This window comes from Paramormyrops kingsleyae, chromosome 3 (assembly GCF_048594095.1).
Source record: "Paramormyrops kingsleyae isolate MSU_618 chromosome 3, PKINGS_0.4, whole genome shotgun sequence".
Lineage (NCBI taxonomy): Eukaryota > Metazoa > Chordata > Actinopteri > Osteoglossiformes > Mormyridae > Paramormyrops > Paramormyrops kingsleyae.
Window position 1 is genome coordinate 23,585,688 of NC_132799.1, and position 25,996 is coordinate 23,611,683.

The 25,996-nt window shown below is 49.7% G+C and overlaps 1 protein-coding gene across 1 annotated transcript in view; it reads right to left on the bottom strand.

Moving 5' to 3' along the window:
- Positions 1 to 987: 987 nt before the first annotated feature.
- LOC111846121 (semaphorin-3A) overlaps positions 988 to 25,996 on the bottom strand; it is a 32,076-nt gene continuing 7,067 nt past the window's right edge. The window contains exons 2-17 of the mRNA XM_023816008.2: positions 20,083 to 20,243; positions 17,939 to 18,001; positions 15,984 to 16,103; positions 14,514 to 14,607; positions 12,882 to 13,001; positions 10,520 to 10,662; positions 9,180 to 9,294; positions 9,019 to 9,088; positions 8,523 to 8,667; positions 7,942 to 8,161; positions 7,497 to 7,588; positions 6,935 to 6,976; positions 6,106 to 6,263; positions 5,081 to 5,148; positions 4,310 to 4,458; positions 988 to 3,934 (exon numbers count right to left, since the gene is read on the bottom strand). Coding sequence (XP_023671776.2) covers positions 3,488 to 3,934; positions 4,310 to 4,458; positions 5,081 to 5,148; positions 6,106 to 6,263; positions 6,935 to 6,976; positions 7,497 to 7,588; positions 7,942 to 8,161; positions 8,523 to 8,667; positions 9,019 to 9,088; positions 9,180 to 9,294; positions 10,520 to 10,662; positions 12,882 to 13,001; positions 14,514 to 14,607; positions 15,984 to 16,103; positions 17,939 to 18,001; positions 20,083 to 20,243 — 2,207 coding nt within the window. The 3' untranslated portion in view covers positions 988 to 3,487. The remainder of the gene's footprint in view (positions 3,935 to 4,309; positions 4,459 to 5,080; positions 5,149 to 6,105; positions 6,264 to 6,934; positions 6,977 to 7,496; positions 7,589 to 7,941; positions 8,162 to 8,522; positions 8,668 to 9,018; positions 9,089 to 9,179; positions 9,295 to 10,519; positions 10,663 to 12,881; positions 13,002 to 14,513; positions 14,608 to 15,983; positions 16,104 to 17,938; positions 18,002 to 20,082; positions 20,244 to 25,996) is intronic.

Sequence of the window (25,996 nt, forward strand, 5' to 3'; positions counted from 1 at the left end):
TGGACATCTCTATTGACTAGTTACTGCATGCAAGCTGTGCTAGTGGTCGAGTCAAAATATACACACATACGTCCATATTCTGTATATATGCTGCTTCCCTGTAAAGCAAATAAATCCCACTTCAAGAGTACAAAGTTAAAAACAGCACAGTTTGCCTTACTTTAAAATTGCAAAATGTGCACCACCAGATGGCGCTGGTGATCCACACCTTTATTAAAACGCATCAATCGGCAACCGCAAACTCTGGATTTTGTTATGTGAAAAACGATACATGAAACAATTAAGTCTTGCTGTTAATTTCCAGTGAGTAATAGCTGGTTATTAATTGCTCACCATTACTCCAGTCTTGATCATTGGTTCAGCCCAGATGCACTAATGAACCAGGATACTCAGACAAATATCCGTCTTTAAATAACTATGTGCTGAAATCAGTAACTGGCTGCATGTGCTACGTTCAGTGTGCTGGGTGACTTTTGATATCTGCAGGACATAAACACAGATAGGCAGACCCGCACAGGGGAACTCCAGGCTCTGAAAATGAGCTGCTAATTAAAGTTCAGGTGTTACTCGAACACCGAGGGCATCCAGCTGCCTCAAAGTCCATTAATTACCCAGCCAGTTAGCGGAAAGTCGAAAGCCAGCCCTCTGCTTCTCAGCCAGGCCTGTGCAGAGGGGGGCACGAGCAAATCTGCACTTCATATGAAATGAAATCATAAAAAAATCGCCAGAGTTTCTGGGTTGCAGGTTTGAATCTTCCCAAGCTCTGTACCAGAGGAGTGTATACAATTCCCAGAGGTGCTGATTGAGCCTCTCTGGATCACTGTGAGAAGACAGTAGAGTAAGCAGATCCAGAAGCCACTGTGGGGTACTGTCAGGACCCAGCCACAGACCTCACACTTGGATCCTGCGGGTTTCAGCTCCCGGTCACTTACTGTATGCACACAAGATCCAGCGTCCAGCTATCAAAGATGGACAAACGCTATCAGGTTGTTGAAGAAATGTTTATTTTATCAACAGGGTACATGCCAAAAAAGAATCGTTTACAGCAGTTTTACAATTTCTTTTTTTTTTTTGTCCGGTTGCAAAGATTATCTGAAAATGTGATGAAGGGGGAAGTGGAGACCACCTGGTGGATGGAGGCCATGTTTACCGGGGCAGCACCTGATGAATAGAGGCCATGCTTATCAGGACGCCACCTGGTGGATGGAGGCCATGCTTATCAGGACGCCACCTGGTAGATGGAGGTCATGTTTATCAGGACGCCACCTGGTGGATGGAGGTCATGTTTATCAGGACGCCACCTGGTAGATGGAGGTCATGTTTATCAGGACGCCACCTGGTGGATGGAGGCCATGTTTATCAGGACGCCACCTGGTGGATGGAGGTCATGTTTATCAGGACGCCACCTGGTGGATGTTATACTGAGCTGTGTCTTCCACATGAGAGAGCATGTCTATTACTGAATGAAAAATGTCATACAAAATATTGGAGTGCAGTACAAGGCTATGCTGGTTCCTCAGACTGTTCCTTGGATTTTGTAAAAAATATAATTATATATCTATATTTATTTATATATGTACATCTCTGAGACAGTCAAATGATCACATTGGGTAGATCATCATACTCTATGTTATTATACACTAAGGATATATGGATTCTCATATGCTTCTTCACATTTGACTTTCCTGTGTTTTGGACCCTGATGATAATTCTTCAGCTATTTTTAAAAGGAAAAAGTCATTTAATAAACACCCAGCTTTCTCTATCTCTTGCCCAAAGAGGTCATAGATAAATAAACTCTATTAATATCTGCTGCTGTTTGGGGTTTACAGCAGCAAACTGGCAGACATGGAGAAAAACCAAAACATTCGATTCATGACGGAGTGAAGGGAGGAGAGCTCCCCTCTGCCTTTGTCTGTGGAGATGGTGAGCTGTAAAGCGCCGTATCAATGAACGGACAGATGATAAGCTGGGGCGCCGCCCACCCACTGCAGGCCATAACTAATAAAGAGCTCAGAGCTCAGGAGCAGCATCAGCACCAGGCTGGGTGTGCAGGAGGCATCGCTGGAGGACATGAGATGCTGAGTCCTGCTTTGGGCTACCTACCCAGAGGTATACTGGACTACACCTCTCACTGCAATTTCTTTGTATGGATTCAATTGTGGGGGTCAGACTCAGAGGAAAATCACTGTTAGACTTGTTATAAATAATCATAAAAGGTAAAACTCAACGTCGCTTCAACAGTTTGCACTCTGTGGGCTGTCAGATGTCTGCATATAATCTATGTCTCAGCTAACTGTTTGACTGGAGAACCCAACATCTGTCTGCGTCTGTGCATGTTTGTCTCCTCAGTTACACCAACTGGCCCGTGACGGGTTACAATTGCAGTTTTGAGAGTTACTATTCCAGAGGGGACAGTCTCCAGCCTCACTGACTATGTTAGCGGATGGGTGGATGGATGGAGGGATGGATGGATGGATATTCAAGAAGGTGTCATTTAGAAGAACAGTCCTGATATAAGAACGGCACACAATGGTGTCCGGTGCATTAGGGTACACATGCTGCAGATTTTCCCATTAAATATATATATATATATATTATATAGGTTGTTGTGAGGGACAAGTTTGATAAACACACCAGGAGTGATGCGATCACACACACGGGGCTTCGTAGCAGTAGTTCAACAAAAAACATGGGAAAGTAAACAATAATACAGAAACGAAACTGTCAGATATACTTTAGTTACTCTGTAAATAAAAAAGTACATAAAATATTCCTTTTGAATCACATTTAAATAGATGTATGATCCGGAAGCTTCCGTCGCCAACATAGATCACTGGGCTTGCATGTCTATTGCTTTAAGAGGAGTCATATCTCAGCCAATGTATGCTGGAGGAAGAAGAATTTACCATAAATCCATAAATAATCATGATATCAGGTTATCCTAATATATTATTGGTCAGAACGTACCACTTAAGAAGTCCGTTCAGTTCTATATACAGTGGTTAGATTCAGGATTCTGAATTTACAAGCAGATTCCTTGGAAGAGGCGGCTTTCCATGGATTCAGAGTAGTGGGATTCAGAAGCATCCAGAATTCAGGAGAATAGGAACTTCCGCCAGAACTGTCCAAAGCTGTCCCACATCCCATGGTAGCTGTCAGACTGACCCTGTCATCCCGCTCAAGCCCAGTGGTGGCCTCCAGCTAATGGGAGTCAGTCGAAAGATCTACAAATAGCTATGAATGAAAAAACTAAATTAAACACGGACGAGTCTTTAGGCAGCCTGCCTGTCCACCTGTTTACAGGAAGTCCAGGCGTAGCGGCGGCTTCCATTGTTCTGAGCGTACAGTGAGTACAGTGAGTCTCGACGGCTACAGTGGCAGTAAGCAGGGGGCCGGTCTTCCCCATCACGCCACTGTAAGCGTCTCGTGCAGCACAGCTGCACGTCGCATTTCCGTCACGTTCAGCGACATTCCCTGGTGGTCCTCAGACGCTCCGCGGCGCCCTCTCCAGCTCATGCGTCCTCCTGTTGCGACCCTTCTTATTCTCCTGCAGGTGCTTCCACTTGCTGCCATGAGGAGGCGCACTCTGGACCTTCTGCCGGCGCTGCTTGCGCCCTCGTCGCCACACCTGCTCGCATAGCTCCTCCACGTTGCTCAGGTTGGGGTGGTTGATCAGAGACATGAAGTCCCGATACCACACCTTCTGGCTGGCCAGCTGGCCGGGCCCATCTCTGGGCTTTGAGCCATCGCCGTCCCTGTGGAGCAGATCGTCCAGCCCGTCCATGTCAATGACCTCCATAGAGACCCTCAGCAGGGTCTGGATGAAGCCGTGCTCCATGGCGTGGCAGTAGTACACCCCCGAGTCCTTCTTCTGCAGTCCGCGGATGAGCAGGCCCTGCTCCATGTGAATGAAGCGCTCTTCTGACTTTATCTGCAACACAAAGCGAAGGAGCTCAAGCCTGGATGCGATTCTGTGACTGTCGGCTGAAGATTTACTTAAGGTCTGCTGATCCAACACAGACATTTTATAGAGCACATTGACTCTAGGGCTGCCAAGTATCCTCAGCGATGACGGAGGCGAGGGGCTTACATAAGCCTGGCGTGTCAAGGAGGAACCAAAGATTAACAACACTGACATCAGCCACATTCTCCACAGCCGTCGGAGCTCAGATCTTCATATTCCCGCCTCAGATTCTTGCAGCTAGAGGGTGCTCAGTGACCCCTTCATGTACCCTTTGGGTTTCTCGTAGTATCTTCTCGAGCCCTTGGTACAGTAGTTTCCAAACATCCCCTCTCAGGAACATACCTCATGTTTGCGTTCCTCATTGTGCTTCTGGACCTGCCAGTAGATGGCAGTGCGCTGCGATTTGGGGCTGCATTCCAAGAAGGTGGTGCTGTTCTCCACCCCATACAAAACCTTGTTCTCTGACGAGGAGCCTGGGCTGTAAAGATCATCTGCGAGAAGAGAAAACGGGACCATGAAAGGTCCGGCCAAGCACCTAGTCCTACAGAGACCCGCTCACAGACACCTCAAGGGTCACGTTTGACCTCCGTCGTCACTGATATCACAGGCTGGACGTGTATGAATCAGCCTGTTGCTGTTCAAATAAAATCAGACTCAAATGGATCTGAGTGGCACAGGAATCCATAGCTGGCCTCACTAACGCGATGATGCCCGTTTGCACATCATTTCGCTGCCGCCGTCTCTCTGTCCCTCTCTGACCTCATGGAGGCAGTCAGGCAGTTGCCTTCGGACCCCAGCTGAAATCATTCATGCACACGCCCGTATTCTTAGCATGATGATATGCAGGACAACTTTCTGAGCAAAGTTGCCGGGCACTTTCCCCTTGATACTGTACTGTATAATTGACCGGCACAGGATGGGGGGGGGACTCCCTTTTGGTGAGGGATCGATGTGCAGCCCGGCTAGGTGATACCCCCACCGCAGCTGAAAGACCTTTCAGTGTGGTAAGGCCGTAGCTCTGAGATACGGGCCATGCTGCACCAATAAGCAGACTGCTAGCTTTCAGAGTGTGATGCCGGGCTGTTATAAGATCCGTGACTGGCCGGTCCTCACCGTTGTGCTGCAGGTCCGAGCACTGTGTCAGGGGATCCCCGTTCCTGATGTCCTGGCGTCTCGTTCGTCTGGGAAACACAGACAGGCGGGATTATGGGTGGGAGAGAACAGGTGGTGAGAGAAATACAGAGGTGAGTCTGAAGTCCACCCAGTCGCTGCCTGCCCCCCCCCCCACGCTGAAGAAGACAATGTGAGGCTAAAATCAATAAAAGCAAGGAAGAGATGGCGAGGAGGGGGAAGTTGCACACATCTCCTCCATGCTGCGGGGGCGGAACCACAAAGCTCACCGCGGACAAACATACGAGTTTCTCTGTAGGATGCCGGTGTGGGCGACCTTCCCTGGGACCGGCCCGCAGGCCCGCTGCCTAAAAAGGTCCACGCAGGGAGCCATCGGCCTTCCCCGGGACCGGCCTGCAGGCCCGCTGCCTAAAAAGGCCCACGCAGGGAGCCATCGGCCTTCCCCGGGACCGGCCTGCAGGCCCGCAGACCCGCTGCCTAAAAAGGCCCACGCAGGGAGCCATCGGCCTTCCCCGGGACCGGCCTGCAAGCCCGCAGACCCGCTGCCTAAAAAGGCCCACGCAGGGAGCCATCGGCCACTCGCAAACCTGTATAACTGCTTCGCGACTAAACTGCAGCTGCAGGTTTCCTGACTTTTGTGACAGTTGTAGCAAAATGGAGGAAAGATATTTGTAGATCTTGAAGATGGACAGTGATGCACATACTGCAGATATATTTGACATATTTATTGTATAGCATATGACACTTGACCTAGCTTACTAGAAATGCACTTTTAACACCAATATACATTTTAAAAGTATTTGATATGAAAAGTGGGCGGAGCTGGAGGGACCTGAGCCAAGAAAGACAACAAGCAGTGCAGGATTGGATGTTCGGTCGATGATTTTAGCCAATAGCGGCGTCTCCCTGCACACTTGGGGAATCTGGACTCATAACCCCCCCCACCCCGTGTGGCTTTGTGATGGCCATGCGTGTGCCAGTCGTGTGGGGGACCAGGCCCCGCCTACCTCTTGGCGGTGGGGAAATAGCGGGAGCATTCAGTGCCGTCCCAGGCGCAGTAGGGGTCGCGGGCCAGGCAGCACTCGGCGCATGCCTTGCCATACACCCCGCAGCGGTGCAGGGGCATCTGCGAGACCCCGATGGACGAGCCAATGTAGAGCTGTTGCTGGAGGGAAACATGTCATGCGATCGCCATTATTCATCCAGGAAAGCTACAGAGGATGTGAAACATATCTGAATAAAGAACACGTTTATTTAATTTTTAGCGTAGTGACTATCTGTGGCCAACAGGGGGCCCTAGACCTCCGGGGTCCCAAGCAAGCATGTCCTTAGGGTGGTGGAGAACCGCCCCCCCCCCGCAGGAGACCATGACTCCCTCCCCTGTGGCTCTGCAGGAACGGCACAGCTCTGGGGGTGCAGTTCTGTAAAATGGCCCATCTCCAAACTGTAACTGCGCACACGTGGCAGCAGTCGGGGGAATTCTGCACCCCTAAGCAGCTGCTTCCAAGCCTGACCGGTTCTGGGAGGTTCTGCTGGGCGGGGTGCAGTTTCCTTGCAGGCTTGACTCATTCGGTGACATTACGGAGTATCGTTCGCAGTGTGGATCTGAACCCAGTGATGGTCCACAGCCAGGAAACGTGATCAAGCCTCCCGTGTCCCTCATACAGCACATGTGAGGCTGTCTGGAGCTGCTTCTCCATTCATCAAACCAGCATCAAGTGGAGGGACGGTGCCAGAATGGCCCCTGGGGGCCACAAGGCGGCCAGCATCCCACTGAGTGACTCCTTATTCCTGAAACCCATGTATTACATTAGAGATGGTGAAGAGGAGCCTCACCTGCTTGGTGGAAATATCCATGGCTGTGATGGGCGTCGGTTCCTGAAGAAGAGACCAAGGGAAGAGCTTTAAAACCTCTACGTATGGAGCTGTGAGCCGAATGGCACTGATCAGTCTGCACGGGTCCCTATTGGGGGTGGGGGGGTGGTTCTCCTGAACAAATGCAACTGATGACCATGCAAAATCTCCCATAGAGGACCCCCTCCCCTGCTCCCATAGTGAAAATTTACTGGGCTCCCATAACTCCAACTTCACCCCCTGGGCAGCAAAATGTGCTGATCAGCCACAAACCCCCCATCCCCCCCCCAAATGTCTGTGCACCTCACTGAGTCTGTGTGTCCCTTTTGTGATACTGTCACAGGAAAAACAAACAAAACTAACAGTCACTGCACAAATCCCATCAGGATTAGGACATTCCCTCACCAGGAAATACAATCACCTCAGGCTGGAAAATGAGCTTTAACACCAGCTTTCTAAACAGCCTGACGGTGTACGTCGTGCTGAGGACGCATAAGACAACACATGGCATGTGAGGCGAGCACGTTTTCCTCGACAAACTCACCACAAACACAGTCATCTCTTCCAGGAGCACCTCTTCCAGGTCATGCCAGCTCTCTCTGGGAATGGACACCACCTTCAGCACGGTCCCAATATCTTACAAAAGAAAAAAATACAGCCCATGGAGCCGGGGACTCTCAAAGCATCGTAGCTCCATTCCAGCTTCATAACTTGGTGGTGATCGGTATGGCTGTTACATGCTAGCTTCATAACTTGGTGGTGATCGGTATGGCTGTTACATGCTAGCTTCATAACTTGGTGGTGATTGGTATGGCTGTTACATGCTAGCTTCATAACTTGGTGGTGATCGGTATGGCTGTTACATGCTAGCTTCATAACTTGGTGGTGATCGGTATGGCTGTTACATGCTAGCTTCATAATTAGCTAGCTACGATCTTCAGAGCACACAGAACCCCACAGATCGTCCACCAACAGAGGCGCTTAGGCACCTGTCCCGATGAACATGACGTCGTACTGGCCGTCCTCGGCGTCCACCCTGTCCACCACTATCTGGGAGAACTGGTAGTCCACATCGGTCTTGACAATGATGGGCCGGTTGTTGATGGGATGGACAGCATTGAACATGGCAGGGTGACCTCGCGCGAAGGTGATGACATCATCAGGCAGGTCCTTGGTGGAGTCGAAGCCGCCAAAGGTCTGACTTGGGCACTACAAAGCACCAGGGGACACCAAGAGCAGAACCATCTGACACAGCAGACGTACACAAACACTGAGAACATTTATGCTGAGAAATGAAAGTAATCCATTCATCAAACATCCATCTTCAGTGACAGCCTATTAATCATAGTCGCAGCGGCTCATAAACCAATCAGCCATTTTCTATTTAGTACAGTGGATATTTTTTCAAGAAAAAAAAGTGGCTACATAGCAAAACCTACAAATGACCAACAAAGTCCCTGAGAAATGCCCTTAGAGAGGAAGCAGATCGACTGTTGGAAATTAATATATACACTATGCTGCAAACTCATCAGCAGGAATCGGCAGGGGAGGGTACGCAGCGATGCCGTACCGTTCCAGGACGTGGGTAGGGCACCCTCCCCAGGAAGGGCACCCACTGGTAGTTGGGTCCATCCCGGTGTGCGTAGGGGCCGAGGAAGACCCTCCGCATGTCGGCCATGTTGTACATACAAACTGCCGAACCCTTGAAGATGTTACTGGAAAAATACACAAGCTAATTGTGAGATGGTAATTACAACTGCAGATGGTTAATCACTCCATCTGTTCAGTTAGGGTTCTGTCGTGATTATAATAACCTGAGAGATGAGTGCAGTCGCGTTTATGCAAATCTTAAATCATATCATGCAAAGCAGAGATCCTTAGCATCATTGTGTGACTGTACACCATACTACTAAAAGAACAACTTTGGGCTGACGTTTAGGCTCCGTAGCAGCAGGTTTCTGCTGGACTTGTACAGAATTTGTATCGTGAAAAACAGACATCAGGACTGACAGATAACATTTCTCCGATTCTTCTGTCCACATATTGACATACATGCAAAGACGTACCTGGATGTCGTAAACACTCCATAAATCACCGGATTCTTCGGGTCTTTACCACTCATCAGAAAGACATCCTCTAAAACAATACAAGGCATCGTCAGCCAAAATAAACAACGGAACGTACAGATCCACATCGGAATGCATTATGAAACGTAAGATGCACTCACGTAGCTCGTCGAAGTGCGTGTCGATGCCGTTTAGTCCCGGTACCGAGCAAATTAAGCGGGCCTTCAGGAAGGTGGTCCATTTATTGACCAGGCTTCTGTTCCCTCCAAAATCATTCTGTCAACCAGAATGAAAGACATGAGTGAGCGAAAACGCCGTGTGAGGTCTACTGAGCAGCTGTGTTTGTTTGACCGTACAGAGGGAAGAATCAATGGAGGTTACAGGTGTCTTGACAACAGAAGAAAGCTGAAAGATTAATTACAGGATCGAGCATCGCGGAGGAGAGACGCGGAGCTCGGCGTGATGACACATGACGAGGAGGCCGTCAGTCATCGGCCCGCCCTCACGCTCTGTGCGATTCCATGATGGATTCATTGTGAGCATGTCATTAGTGTCTGTTTGTCTTTGGAGGGGCTTACATGAACAATAACAGGCCTGATTCACACGAGCTGAAATAAAATCCCTGCCCAAAGCGAAATCTCACGACAAATGAACAAATAACAGACTTCTCCAATTGGGGGGGATTTTTCACATTCTGAAAGGTGACAGTGACTAATTGGGAATGTGTTTCTCTCAAGTCGAAGCTGCAGAAATGTGGCAGAATGGACCCGGGGCCCTTCAGACGGCATCCGCAGCATTTTAATAACAGACGTGGGACTTCATGATGACAGTGAAATTAGGACTTAGGCCAACAGCCCAATGACCTGGCTTTGCTAGGCGGGGGCCAGGTCCCATCGCAGAGTGTCAAGTAGGGTGGAGGGCTCATTGCAGACCCCCTTAATAAGCCCCTCCAGAGTGAGAGTACACTGAGCACACAGAACCCCAGAGATACTCCACCGAGTGAGAGTACTTAGAGCACACGGAACCCCACAGATACTCCACTGAGTGAGAGTACTTAGAGCACACGGAACCCCAGAGATACTCCACCGAGTGAGAGTACTCAGAGCACACAGAACCCCACAGATACTCCACCGAGTGAGAGTACTCAGAGCACACGGAACCCCACAGATACTCCACCGAGTACTCCACAGCTGTCGGATAGAGCACAGCTGAGCTGATAGGTGAGCAGTCCCCCTCGCTTGCTGTCTCGCTCACATGCTGGCCTTCCCTTACCTTCTTCTCACAGTCCAGCACTGGTTTCAGAACAGTGCCAACAATCTGACCCTGCATTTGCCTGGCGGCCCCCTCCTGGCCACAAACAGCCACTGCACTAAATAGTAAATAGATGTGTTCGTTATTCAGGAGGTGCTGAATAACCAGCCAGCTGCCGACCACCTTCTGACTGGACTCGCTTGCTGACGGTAATGCCTGTCTACCGCGGTCACGTGACGCAGGCTGGTACCTTGCAGAGCTGTGCCACGCGGGCGTGCGTGGCCCTGCCTGTGTGCTCCCCGTCCATGGCGCTCTCACGGAAGAACAGGTAGATCTTGTCATCTTCCGGGTTGTCGCTCTCGGGGATTAGGTGTGCCCCCACAAACCGGGGCTCTGGAGGGGGGACATCAACAAAATGAGGCTTTTTCTCAGATAAAGCGGAGAGTGACCTTAAGCAGTATGGTCTCTCTGTCTGCGTAGAGCCATGCTTACACACTCAGGTAGCTACACACGTGAGTAAAACCAAGAGTGCCAGCTGACCCGTAACACGAAACAGCCCTGATGAGGTCGAATGAAATTGAATGCACATGTGAGCTAAGGATTTTTTTATTGTAATTCATACATAACAACAGTCAGCAATGCATTGTGGGACCACAGGGGACAGATATTCGTGAATCTGAAACTTAAGACAAGGAAACAGGAAAGTCCATTGGAAGTAGCTCACTTTAAAACAAGTTAAGCCTGGAATGAGCATGGGGTTTATGAATTGGGATTCATTATGGGATGGATGTACAGCCACCGCTTTTACTGGACTGGGTTGCGGGGGGGGGGGGGGGGGGGGGGGGTTGGCGATTAACCACTAGCCGGCCAGGCTAATGAGCTCGTCAATCACCGACGTGTGGAGTAGATTGAGGTCGCATCGTCCGAGCTGCATGCGACCCCCAAACACCCTCCGGAGTCATGGAGACCTTTCATGAATATGATGGGGACGCAGGTCACATGGCGATTTTCCGTGGAAATCAGGCAGGAATTCTGCGAGCGGCACACGTCTCTGGAAGGGAGTCACCTGATACTCTTCACGCTGCTTGGCCCAGAGAAAGGAGACGCCCCCCCCATCGGAAACATGCAACACAATCCATGTCATGCAGTTGTTAAACGTCAGATTTTACAGCCCCATTAAGCACTTCCTGTGTGGGTCACATGTGCTCAACAAGTCATGGCCATGAAGTGACCCCCCCGCATCGCAGACAGATTGGAAATTTATAACCATACTTGTGATTACTATTACCCCCTAGTCTAAAACACGATACCCCTAATTGCCCTAATACCCTCTGTGTGACCTGTTTCCACACAATGCCCCCTAATTGTCCTGATACCCCCCATGTGACCTGTTCCCATTCCGCTGGGAGCCACAGGGGCACACCCAGTTCCAAAGAGCAGGCATCACTCCCAGAATGCACTTCTGCGTGAGGTCAGAAGGGCGGAGTCAGGGCCATGCTTGAGGGACGCAGAGGCGATTACAGGCCATGCATGCTGACACAGTGAGTGCTCATTAAGCAGGTCGGCCTCCTTAACGCGATTAGAGACGGGGGCACAGATGTCTTCATCAGGCATTCATGTGGGGCTCTTTGCGATCCTCCAAACACACTCAGCCCTCTGCGAGAAGTTCAGGGCCGTGCAGATCGTCCTGCTGTCCCACAACCAGCTCCAAAAGCCAGCCAGGGTGGGGGCGTCATGATCCATTATTCCAGCTGATGGCTTTGATTAAAAGCCCGGGTTGTTTTTTTCCTCAGCAGTAACTGAGCACCACTGCACACTGGTGTTAAACGTCATCTGTCTGGCCCTGTGGTCGCTTAACAAACAGCCTGAAAGTCACACCAGCTTTCCGCAAAAAGAGGTGATAGAATTACTAAAAAAGCAAAAAAAAAATGTCAAGAATTCACTATGTATAAAATCCTCAGTGAAAAAGGACACGTGTAAAAGGATTAAAGACAAAGTGTGATCTATTTCCACCACGTCAGTCATTAATAACTGAAACTCCCACAGCAGTTTGTGAAGGTAAACAGGGCAAAGCAAACGACGAGAAGCTTAATCAGAGGAGCCCAGCGAGGGCTCAGTCGATGGTGCCGTAATCCCCGACGTCACCTGTGCCTTTTGTGCATTTCAATGCCCTGCAGGACACCCCCCAGCGCTAATCTCCAAAAAGCCTGCATCTGATAAGGCTTCTCCTCTTGGCAGAACATCTGCCAGGGGTGGGATTACACAGGGGGAACATTCCGGTACGGGAATGCTGCAAAGAAGTGTCTGTGTCTCTTCATTGTCGAATAAGACCTCAAAAACCGTTTTACTTATTCAGACACTTTTAGTGGTGTACATTTTGGTGAAGGCAGGGTCAGACAGTCCCTGGACTGTCTTGCTCAGAGGCCCAGAGGAGACATTACTCTGCTGCCCCTGGGTTTACAACTGGCGACATTCCGATCAGCATCCAAACCCAGCTAGCCACTCAGAGCCAGGTCTCACTGCAGGCAACAGTGACCCTTCACACCCAGATCTAAGGAGCTCAGCATCATAAATGGCTGCTTGTGTCTCTGCACAAAGGTTCACTTTCTTACCGTTCAGCCAGCGGGAATCGTGCTGCTCCGTCCGGATAGGGTGGTGCAGTCCCAGCGTGCGGAACACAGCGAAGTCCCGTCCCATGAAGTCCGCCGACGTTCCCGAGTACAGCTCTCCATCTGTAAAACATGGAAAAAACATTAGCAGCTGGGAAGGTTCCGTGAGGCCGGTGTCATTTGTCCTTTCATGGAGAGACGGTGACCTTTCATGAAGAGAGACACGAAAGGTGAGCTTTTACGATAGAGATCTGGAAGGCCGTTAGGGCCACTGGAAGGCCGTTAGGGGCACTGGAAGGCCGTTAGGGGCACTGCATTGTACAAACCAGTGTGACATTTCCTTTTCAGGGAGTGGTAGGGGATGGGGCCAAATGGCAGTGAAGGGCAGATGAGAGGGGTGAGAAATGTGACAGGAAGTGAGGTGGGAAATGACAGTGTCAAAGGAAGAGTCGATAAAAGCAACAGAGAAGCTTCCAGAAAGTCCAGGAAAAAGATGGCAATTTAGACAAAGGGCAGGTGTGTGTGTGTGTGTGTGTCGTGTATATATTATATTTTGGGGACCAAATGTCTCCACAATGTGGTAAAAACCTGGACAGGGGTTAAGGATGTCATTGTTGGGATTAGAGTCTTTCCTATAGAAATGAATGGAGAGTCACATAAAAATATGAACACAAATGTGTGTGGGTGTGTGACAGAATGTAAGCCACGTATAGCAGGTCACAGCGCAGATAAAGACTCCTGGTTAGATATGTGCCACCCCCCCCGCACCAGGTTTACACTCCATAACACGACACCAGCCATTTAGCATGGGAGGCGGTCAGCTAAGTGGAATAACACAGCAGCAGATAAGCGGGGTCTTCAGATGGGTCCTACCCATTCATACAAAGACGGTGAGATCTGTGAGGGGGGGGGGGGGGGCAGTTGGTTCGTCTCTGGCTTTCAGAAGCTTTTACTTTAATTACTTTCCTGCTGGAGCACAAGGCCAGCAGGCGGGGGCCAGACGTGTCCGTCTGACGCACTGAAGCCGCTCTCGGCGAGGGGGTGTGATCTAATCAGCGGGCCCCTTCAGCCGGGCGCAGACGGGCCCCTTCAGCCGGATCGGGCTGCGTCTCCCGCCCCAGACGGACGGCACCTCGCTCTCTCTCTCCCCTTCTCTCTCTCTGCGTGCAGCAGGACGTTGGCACTAGCCATGATAGAGCCTAGTGGCCTAGATCTGGACACACGCAGACCGTCTTCCACATGGAATATTTCAGACAGTTTGATTTGCATTAAAGCATGTCAGCGTTTTAACACACGACTGTAACGACTGTAAAAATCTTTAATCCCGGAGTATAACAGACTAGGAAGCACAAGAAAATGACAGTTACAGTTACTTATGACCAGAAGGGGTTGTCTGGAATTAGTTTTTTTTGGGGGGGTGACTTTGAAATCAGTCGAATATCAGGCAGCTGCTCTTCCCCTTTCCAGTGAGACGTTTATATTACAACTGACAGCTACTAACATTTTGTGCATCGCGTCGCGTGATGCTCGAGAAAGGACTCTAATGTCACGCAAACCTAACGGGGGAGGGGCCCCAGCCTGCCATGTGACTCCCTGCAGTACAGCTCCAGGAGACCCGCCGCTGCAAACACTCACCAACCAGCAGGGAAGCGGTCAGCATCTTCGGGTCGTACGGACTCTTTCCGCGGCCGTTCTCAAAGCGGCTCGTCTCCAGCCGGAACATGTTGTCCTGGGAGAGACAGCAGAAGCCCAAAGTGTGTTTCTCTCTCTGACAGGCATCAGAGTGAATAAAGAGATACAGTATGGATTGCCCTACAAACAAACTGCGCTCCAAGGCTATGTCTGGCCACATAATTGTCTAGAAAATACATCATTACAACTTGTGTGATTTTTCTTTAAGCGATTCTTCAAGATCTGGCCTTAATGGAATGGAACCTCAGAGACAGTCATTCATCTCCAGATGAATTATTGACATTTTGTGACATTTTTATCTATTCAGAATGATGAAGTGACAGAGCCATGGACAATGAAGCATGGAAACCAACCTCCTGCTTCATCTGAAAAGCAGAATCACTGAAGGAGCGATAACTGAATTGTTTAATGAAAGACAACAGACAAGCTTGACCAATCACTGCAAACTATAATTGCATTAAAAAAAAACCATACTGACTCACAGCACACAGCATTTTCCCATTAATTCAGTATCACGCTCCAAGCAGACAGAAGCTGATATATTCTTTCAAACTTACTATAATTAACATGTCGTGTGAATGTTAGGGTCTGATTCTACTTCAGTATACTGTAACTATACAGGTTGTTATAGTATAGAGACAAGCACAGACAGGAAACGTAACCTAGGCTACTGACCCCCCCTGACTGGTTAGAAAACACTGGAAAAAAATTAAAGGAGTAACTGAAATATGGGACAAGTGTTTTTGTACGCTTAACTTGGTTCAGCAAAATGCCAGGCAGAGCACGACTGGATCTCAATCAGCTATCATCCATTAAGCTCCTAACTGCTGTAACATAGACACACAGACATAGACACAGACAGGCAGACAGACAGACAGACAGACACACACACATACAGACATAGACACAGACACACACACACACACAGACACAGAAAAAGACACAGACATTGACACAGACAGACAGACACACACACACACATAGACACACATAGACATAGACACACGCAGACATAGACACAGAAAGAGACACACGCATACACATAGGCATAGACACAGATGGACGGACAGACAGACGCACACACACACACACAGACATAGACACAGACAGACATACAGACATAGACAAAGACACAGACATAGACACAGACAGACAAAGACACAGACATTGACACAGACAGACAGACAGACACAAACACAGACAGACGTAGACACAGACAGATTGACACACGCATACACATAGGCACAGAAGGACATAGACACAGATAGACAGACACACACAGACATAGACACAGACAGACATACGCATAGACACAGACGGACATAGACACAGACAGACAGATAGACAGACAGACGCACAGACACACAGACACACACCCACACAATGTTATTGTCCCTTAAAGGGGGGGCTTACCTCGGGCCGTTTGCCCACCTCCAGGTATGCGCAGATGGGGTGAAAGGCGCCCGTCCCGCACGCGTACAGGTGAGTCTGGTTAAACGCCTGGAGCACTTTGATAAAGTTGGCACACTCTTTCTGTACAGGAACAGGAAGGGTTCAGACATTACCACGGTCACTCGCTTGCTCCAATAAGCATTCTACAGGTCTACGTCTTTCGCTGTCACTTTCTGAATGAATAATCGCGCAAAAATCGAAGAGCTAATTATAATTTTAAAAAATCACACTTCAAATAAAACACTTTCAGATGTCTTAAACTTAATCACCTTCAGTGCAATCGTATACCATATAAGATATATGTTTGTTATGTTTAAAAGAATTGGTTTGTTTTTGTTTTGTTGTGTATATTCAGCAAGTGCACATATTTCCAAAGCTGTGGATTGCTGATAGTCGGTAGGTGATTGTCTCTCACCCGCCTCACTGTCGTATTTATGTTTTCCGGGTCAAACAGAGCGACTGATAACTGCCCTTCATCACATTGGCTTTTCCTGGCACGTCAGGGAGATAAACAGGCTCCATCTGTGTAAACATGGGTTCGAGGCCCTGGCTGGCCTCATTGCGATGTACTGACCCACTCAGAGATACGGAAACACTGCAGAAGTAGCAGCGCCATCGCTGTCATGACCAGGGAATCACAGCGGCACGTGGATATTGCTCAGGACGGACACATGAGCTCTGTGCATCACACCATGACAGGCGACATGCCGCCTTCTTTTACAGCCAATTGGGTGAAACGTTCCCATCGTTCCAGGTCAGCGGCTACCAGTGTGGGGATCAGCTGACATTTACCACACTGGCAGCGATGCAGACGCCTCAGCGGCGCTCCAGACAAGCCCCTTTGAAAGCTAACAAACCTTGACATTTCACAAGCTCTGTCGCATGACGTGGGGCTCTGTGCCGCCGCGGGCGATTTTGGGAGTTGGATCTATAAGGCGTGGCATTCCTGTTTGATTATACCTTAATCCCCCATCTTTCATTCTCTCAAAGACATGCGGCATGTTCCCATGCAGTACACTGAGATGTTGCATTTTCAAACTCAGACCCAGCATTGCAGGATTTCAGCGACAGAGCCCAGAATGGCAGGAAATGTACCGGCTATGATGTAACGCGGCTTAAATGAGTCCCCAAGGAGAGACATACAGGCAGCAGGAAAGGGTGCTTTTTGGCAGGGAGACTGGGAGAATCTCACTACAGCAAATGATAGCATTGAGCTGAACCCAACATGCACAGGTTAGGGTTAAATCTGAGTTGGATAACTTAGTCTTGAAGTTGTCCTCTAAATGCACATCGTGTTGTTAAACATTATTTAACTAAAAAGGAGATCTTAATCGCAACAAAAGTCCTCATCTGACTCTGGGGTGTTACGCTTCAGTGCTTTCAGGTAAAGAACTCTGCTCTGTACCAAAGACTGGAAAAACTTTCTTAAGACATAAAACAAGAGGTGAATGAATTCCCGGCCTGTACGCTGTAGTGCGAGCTGTGAGCAGCCTTTGTCAGGCCTGACATGGACATCTGCCCCCAGTGGAACCAGGGCCCGACATGTCTGAATGGATCCAGTTCTCTTTGGCTGCTGTGAGCTCTGCTGTCTTTAGGACTCTTGTTTAAGGCACACCGAACACGGTGGACCTCTCACACATAAATAAACGTAGCAGATGTTTCAAAAACCACCAGGGTCACTGAAAGTGATTGTCCTTGAAGGAGACATTTGGAAAGTTACAGCTTGTTTACAATCCTGAGCCAAATCGAGTTATTTTTTCTTTGCATCTGTCTGAATTAATGATGCTGTTGGATAATGTATCACTGCCACGGCACCAACAGCACACCGTCCGCTGGAGTACGATGGGGGTTCTGATGGCCCTAACCACCCAGAGCCAGCCTGCGCCTTGGGAAACGTCACCCCACACCCCACATACCGTGAAATCTTTCCCCGCCCACTTGCACTCGTCTCGTCTGGATGGAGTTGCGGGCCACGATATCTGTGGAGGGAGAGAAACACACTGTCACACACATAAAATAATGCAATAATGTGGGATGGGGGTCGGGCTGGGGGTGCGAATGGGGCTGGTGAAACGCGCCGGAGAGCCATTCAGAATCCGGCACAATGCTCCAAGGTGGCTGAAACCTTCTAGAAGCTTCTGTAGCCCGCCTTTCACCCATTGCATGGCCATAGATCGACCACAGATATTTAATATCCCTCAAACCACTTTGTGTGGGCCCCTGAGGTTTGGAGACCACTGTTGGCCACAAACAGTCAATGCAGTAAATATTAAATAAATAGGTTCTTATTCATGAGATGCTGAAGCAATCTACTAAGCAGTCTCTACGAAGTGGTCTGTACTGAGCAATCTGTACCAAGCAGTCTACACCAAGCAGTCAGTACCAAGCAGACTTTACTAAGCGGTCAGTACCAAACAGTCTATACCAAGCAGTCCGTACTAAACGGTCCATACCGAGCAATCTGTGCCAAGCAGTCTATACCAAGTGGTCAGTACCTAGCAGTCTGTACCCAGCAGTCTGTACCAAGCAGCCTGTACCAAGCGGTGTGTAGCAAGAGGGGAATCGCAGCTAGCCTCCTCAGGCTCCCCCCTGGTAGTGGGATAACCCTCTGACACTTCAATGCTGATAAGTCAGTCACCAAAACAGACCCCTGATTGAGGGAAACATCTCAGTACCTCCTCCCCAGCTTCATCACCACCTTTTAGCCCGGGATGGGAACCCGAGAGTTTTGAGCTCAGTCCCGGTCAGGTAGTCAAGAACTGCACCCTGGCCTGCAAACGAGACTCCCATGAAGCAAACAGGGCTGGGGGGGGGCAGCCAAGCCAGTCCTCATGCCATGCAACCAAATGTGAGAATCTATGTGAGGTCAAGTGGGAGGTTATGAGATGAGACAGGGGGGTCTGGAGGGGTCAGAAATCAGCCAAATATGTATACCTTTATAATGGCTGGAACTGCAGTTGGAGGGGTCCAAACATTAACGAGGCCCCAGCAGCGATGCCAGCATGGCCCTTATTCCAAGTTAGACCTGTCATGTGCAGTTCCGCCTGCCTTTCTTTGTATGCGCAGACTCCACTTACTATGCTCTGTATATTTATCAGGCCCTTTATCCACAGAGATGTACACTTTGGAGAAAGCCGGGTCAGAAGGTCCCTGCAGTAATCAGGGCTGGGCCTCGCTAAGGAGCCCAAGGGTGACATCATTCTCCAGACCCTGGGATTTAACCCGACAGCCTTCTGGTGAAAGGCTCCCCTGCGCTCTCCAGTGTCGACCTGTAGCCTAACACCCTGCATGAGGTCTGAACCTGAAGTCACTCATCAGGCACCTCACTCTACTTGAGTTTGACGTTCACTCTCCATCGCGGAGCGCAGTACTGATGTTGCACATATGCTTTGACATTTCTGCAATGCGCACTTTAAATGCTCATTGGGCAGCTTGTTTTTCTATTCCTTGCATTTCTCTTCGTGACAAGCCCGATATTCAGAGGAGAGGCGACTTTGTGCCCTGTCTTTTCCAATATGTCCTCTCCATGCTCAATGTCTAAGGCTGGTGAATATGGCCTTGCAGTGACTGATTGGGTCAGGAAGCAGGGTAAATCGCTGAGGAAACACACAGAAACATGCTTACGTGTCTACAGGCACCTCCCTGTCACCTTAAAGCAGGCAGCGCCTGGTGATTTTATGGATTTATGCGATGTTTTAAGCTGCATAATGGAAACATAATGGAACTGTAATATATGCCAAAAATTTACCTGACATTTTCCTCATATTGCCTCAGTACCATCAAAAGGACAGGTGACACGAGCACCTCCACAAGTTTGCCAAGTTTACAGTGTGTCACCTATCTGAGAGCATCCAGAGGCTGTCACAGCAGCAGGCGGCTCCAGGCTGAGCCCCCAATCAGGAATCTAACTCACATCAGGAGAAATCACCAAAAACTGGACTGCTGACAACTGACTGCATACATCAGCACGCCACAGGTCAGTCTCACTGCTCACCACACCTCTGCAAGCGCTTTATTCCCATGCCGACTCCCAACACCCCCACGCCACACCCAGCTTTACCGTCAGCAAGTCCTTGTTGATGTTCACGAGGCTGAAGGAGAAGATGTGGTCCTTGGCCCCCACTAGCAGGCGGCCACGCTCTTCGTCCAGCAGGAAGGTGTGGTAGCTCGAGCTGTTCGGAAACCCAGTGAAGGTGATCACGTTGTTGGAGTCCATCATCTCTGTGCAAGGAGATGGAACAGAGAACTCGGGGTAAGTATGGGAGGAGAGAGAGAGAGAGAGAGAGAGAGAAAGTGAGAGGGAGGGAGGAAAGGTTCAGAGGGTATCACAGAGAAGCAAAGGCCAGGACACAGGTACGGTACCAAAACGGGGGCTCTTCTGTCTCGCAGGGGAAGCCAGGAAGCCTGAATGTGAGTAAGTGCAGCGATTGGTGCCACTCGGCAGGAAGCCACCAATCACAGAGCGCAGGCAGCGTTTGGGCCGGAAGAACAACTAAGCAACCGGAAGGTGGAGAAGCGCTTTTCAGGGTCATATTCCAATGTGTTACCTGGATTCGAGCATCACATGTGAAAGTATTTAAACAGCAACATCTGTGAGCATTTAAGGAGTATGAGCAGAATCCATCAGCTGTCCTCTTGTTTGACTTTAAAGTTGACAGAAACGTGTGCGTTTTTTTTCTACCGTTCCTGGAAAATGAAAGTACCATAAATGATCTTGCTTGTAATTTATCCGTCATGCTGGTGTGATGTGAGCTAAGCAGACATTTTGCTCGAGCGATTGTGTGATCCACCCTTGAGGACTGGAAGAATGTGAGATATCTGTTTTTGTCATTTTATGTAGTCACGGTGTGAAGAGATGCACACGCCTTGTCAGCGGGATTGTGAAGAGCTGAAACAGGACAGGCAGGAGGATGAGAGAGCAGTGTGAGCGGCGGAGTAGAGAGACTGACAAAGAGATACTGACAGAGAGAGAGACAGACAGATAGACATACAGGCACAGACAGACAGGCAGACATAGACAGACAGATGCAGAAAGAGACAGATAAAGAGACTCAAGAGAGACAGACATACGGGCCAAGCTGGCCCTGGGACAGCAGGTTCCCACGTTTGGTCCCTTCCCGTCTGATTGCCCGCTCCGCTGATAGCCCCGAGAAAAGCCGCACACGTCGGATAGAGCCCTCCTTAACCTGCCCTGTTCAGCTTCTCGTGGGGGCATCAGGGAATGAGCTGATCATATCTGCTTCAGCTTCAGAGAGCCCTGCCTGGACACCTGGACCAGCTCTTCATTTAGGACGTAGGAGAACAAAAACACTGCATGCTACCGGAACATTTGGTGCATGTGAAAGACTCCCGCGGCCATTTGCACAAGCACTTTGGTTTGTTGTTGCTCCTCTGCCTCCCACAGAGACAGACAGAGGTCACGTCCTTGAGCCACATGGTGCCTCGTTTACTCTCTGCCTGGATCCACCACTCCGAGCCACGAAGAAGCTTCATTATAGACCTAAGGGTGAAATGTTAATCCTCTCTGTGAGCCGCCAAACCAAGCGACTAATTACTGCAAGTCCAAATCCAAGTACTTCTGTTGATTTATACTTTATTTGCTAACTCTTTGTCTTTATGCATGGGAGTTAAATGCCCCGAAAGGGAACACCCCCCCCCCCACAAAAATGGAAACAGTCATGACAAAAACATGATTATTGCAGCTTACTGAAGAATTTTTAATAAGCTTCAGTAATGAACCAGCTGACTTTTGCTCCCGCAAGTGGGCGGACATATGTGTGCACAATGATTGGTGACAGATGGCAAAAAATCCATCATCCAGATGTATGTGTCAAAAATGCTGTCCCTCATATTTATGAAGAAACTTCCAGAAAAAAAGTTTCCTCATCAGCTTCAGCTGCCATCCCATACCACCATTCTGAAGCTGGTATAATCTCCTCCATCACTGAGCACTTATCAGTTCAAAAGGTATACCGGTTTCCTGTCAAGATTCCTATGGGATGCAAGCCAGAGGGATGCTTCATGAAGCCAAGCTTCAGTTGATATTAGCCCTATTTTATAAGGTTATTCTGAACTGGCCAACATCATGTGATGCAGTCAAATCAGGGCCCACAAGATCAAAATGTCCCGCATGCCTGCAAAATGAAACCATTCTCACCAGTTGATGTAGTTCGTACTGAAATTCATTGTTAAACATAAATAGATTTCTCCCCTTATGCCCCACACAATAGGAAGTGATTTCAAACACATAAGGTGCGTATTTAAGTTCCAGCACCTGCAACATGACAGATTGTCTGGTTCTGCTTAGAAAGGATCACCTCGAGTTTTCAGGTCTCCCTGCTGCATACTGTAGCTGCTGAGAGAGTGAGGGGCTCCGTCACTAATCAATAAGGCAAACATGGCCGACATGCCCTCCATATACAGACAGGTGGAAGGAAGCTACGCTGGCCAATCACCAGGTGAGGAATGAGCTGGACAGGGAGTTACAGGGGGCATGCAGTGGGGGGGATACTGGCTATATTTTAAGCCTCTGATTATTGAAGGAATACAAGGAAATCAAAACAACATGGTGGATTTAGTGTGCTGGGTTAGTAGGGTGATGCCACCTGCCCCGGTGACCTCGGAGGATCCTCTCTCTCCCAGACCTTCCCCACCACATGCCGGGGAATCTCCCTCTCACCACGACTGTGACAAACCCGAGGTGACAGCGGGCTGCCACAGCGCCCCCTACTGCGCAGTGATTAATGCGCAGTCGGTGAAGCGTATCACTTACGGGGGGTCTCGCTGGAATGTAACAGGAGGCTTGCGGCGCCGCGAGCCTTTCCGTCAGCGACATCCGAACAGCCGGCGGCTTCTCAGCTTCACGCCCCACCACCGCCACTGTCCTGCTCGGGCGTTATTCCACACCAGGGACACGTCCCAAGAAATCGAATCCCCTCCATGCAAGACTCACTCAGGCCCGGACATGATGTGCTCAGGGGTGCCGATTTAATGCACCCGTCAGCACGACAAAGTAAAGGGGGAGAGAAGAAGGAGGGGATAAGCCACCCGCCGTCTGGGCCCCAGGTTCGAGGGGAGGCAGGACGTCCTGCTTTTGCACTTTCACCGGGTCACAGATAGAGCACTAATTGGCTGCGGATGTCCAAAGCTCATTCTTTACGCTGTGGCTGAATGTCGCCCTTGTGAACAAAGGCAAGACGATATTGATTTCCGCTGCTTCATGGGGATTATTCATCGGATGGTGCGGCTTCCCCGACATGCTGCTAGGGGGCAGAGAGGAGCCACCCTCAAAGCCTCGCCCCTGAGCTGCAGCAATGGGGTAGAGAAACCAGAGACAGTATGTGGAGAGAAGGACAGACATGAACCCCTCGCGCTCCTGCACTGCTGGGTTTCCCTGCAATGGCTGGGGACAACAGTGCTTAGTGAAATCCACACCCCTGACATGCTTTGTCCTCCTCAGATTATGTTGTCTTACAATGCAGAGCCTTCGCTTTGCCTCTCCTTCCCAGGAGGTTCATGGCAACTTCACCAGCCTGACCCAGTTTCTCCAGTTTCAAGGTGAAACCCACGTTTCACAGATTCACCTGATTTCCCTGTGACCACCCTGCATCAGGATTAACACTGCATTATCCTATAACACTGCATTATCCTATAACACTGCATTACCCTATAACACTGCATTACCCTATACTGTAACATTGGATTATCCTTCTCTATTCCTGTGTTCAGCAAGTTAGGCCCTCTGTTTCAGGGGCTTTGGCAACTCTGTTACTGTGAACAGGGGGGTTTGCCGGTTTATTTCTATGTTCAGAGGGTTTAGTCACTCTATTCCCGTGTTTCAGGGGGTTTGGCTGCTCTGTTCCCAAGTTCATGGCATTTGGCATGTGTTCCTGTGTTCAGAGGTTTTGGTCACTATTGCTGTGTTCGGGGGGTTTGGCTGAGCTATTCCTGTGTTCAGAGGGTTTGGCTGAGCTGTTCCTGTGTTTAGGGGGTTTGGCTACTCTATTCGCGTTTTCAGGGTGTCTGACCTCTCTATTCCCATATTCAGGGAAGTTGGCCACTCTATTCCCATGTTCAGGGAAGTTGGCCACTCTATTCCCATGTTCAGGGAAGTTGGCCACTCTATTCCCATGTTCAGGGAAGTTGGCCACTGTATTCCCATCTTCACTGAGTTTGTGTGGCCACTCTATCCCCTAGTACATTTCTATGACTCATCTGATACTCTTCCCAGAGCTTTGACCTTCAGAAGGCACCATGAATCTGACCCCTGCCTTCCACGATCCTTTCCCCCTCGTCACCCCCCGCCCCAACGTGCTCACCATGGATGAGGGAGAACTTCATGGTGACCCTACAATACCTCCTGTACCTCTCAGGAGATGGCCATGGGAATTTCCCATTGAAAGAGGAAACTGCACAAACTGGAAAAGCTGGATCTGGTAGCAGAAGAGCCTGGCTAATGGCTGGGTCCCCTCTGTCTAATCCTATGTCACAAAATGGCCGCAAAGAACCACAGGCGTCGAACTCCTGAGCCAACCAATGCGGTAGCCTCGTCTGAAGGGGACACGCTCCACGCCGATGGCATGACTGTGCTTATCACGCAACAAAAGGCGCAAATGGTCCAGAAAGCGTCCGATTTCCAGCAAGAGCACCAAGGTCCTCACCGAAGGAGAATAAGAATAAGAAAATAACAGCTTTGCAAGAGATTCAGCCGGTTAAATGGAAGCAAACACATCCATCGTCCATAACTGAGCCCAAGAGCAGTAATGCAGCAGGGAAGCAGCTAGCTAAGTCTCACAGGACCTGCGCTGTGTGTTTGTGTCAGAAAGCCTACTGTCAGACTCACAATCAGCTCCCCGTCGGGTCAGAACACCTGAAGTCTGATTGTCACTGTAGTTACTGCTGCTACAGGAGGGTCTTGGGTCTGGCCTGCACCTCCCTCACCATGTGTTCATAAACCAAAGGCGGCAGCCTTGCGCTTAACACCCAGTTGCTCCAGGAACTGACTGATCCTGCATTTTTTACCATCTGGGTAAAAGCATTGGCTAAGTTAGTTTAAATAAGCAAACAAACAAATTAATAAATAATCAATGTGCCTCACATCACTAACAAGAAACACACTAGAAGCAGCTTTCGTACGAAAACAAACCCCAGGAGGGGAAAAGGGCACCCCCCTCCCCCCCCCTCCCGCCCACCTACACACTCAGCCCCAGACAATTCCAGGTGCTGCCTGTTAGTTTAGCAAATAGAGGAGTTAAAGCCTGGAGATTTGTCGGGGGGGGGATGGAGCCCCCATTCACAGTTTAATGTGTGATCAGCTTCGCTGCCACACCGCTGCATCCACACCGTCGAGGACTTGCCTTCCCCACCAGCAAAGAGCGCATGTTTTCTGAGGTCCAGGGAGCCCCAGTGGGCGGAACGTTCCATCCCTCTGCCCCAGCCCCCACCACTAAACCTACTGAAGAGGAAGGGCATGTTTGCACCAGTTTCTCCCAGCGAGCCCCCCCCCCTCCCCTGTCTGGAATGCAGCCCTCCATCAAGCCGTTTCAGCACCACTTTGAGTTGGGATCACTGGCAGGAAGCTTTACACTAGAGGTCACCAGGCATTCATGACATTGCTTGGTCTGCATGGGTGCGGCGGTCTAACCTGACCGTCACAGCAGTACCTGCATTCATGACCTCCCCTGAAAAAACTGTGTGCATTTTTGCATTGAGCCCCACCACGCTCAGTCTGAATACAGGGATTATTCCAGAAAGCTCTTGCCTCTCATCCGCCTATGGGAATCAGTGCTCGTCTTGTGTTTGGAGTGATCGGGCCCTCGTATCTGCCTAGTTTCACCGGTATAGACTGGTGGAGTGATCAGGCTCTGGTATCTGAATCATTTCTCTATGTAGACTGGGGGCCCTGGTATCTGAATTGTATCGCCGGTGTAGATTTGTGGAGTGATCAGGCCCTTGTATCTGAATCGTTTCACCAG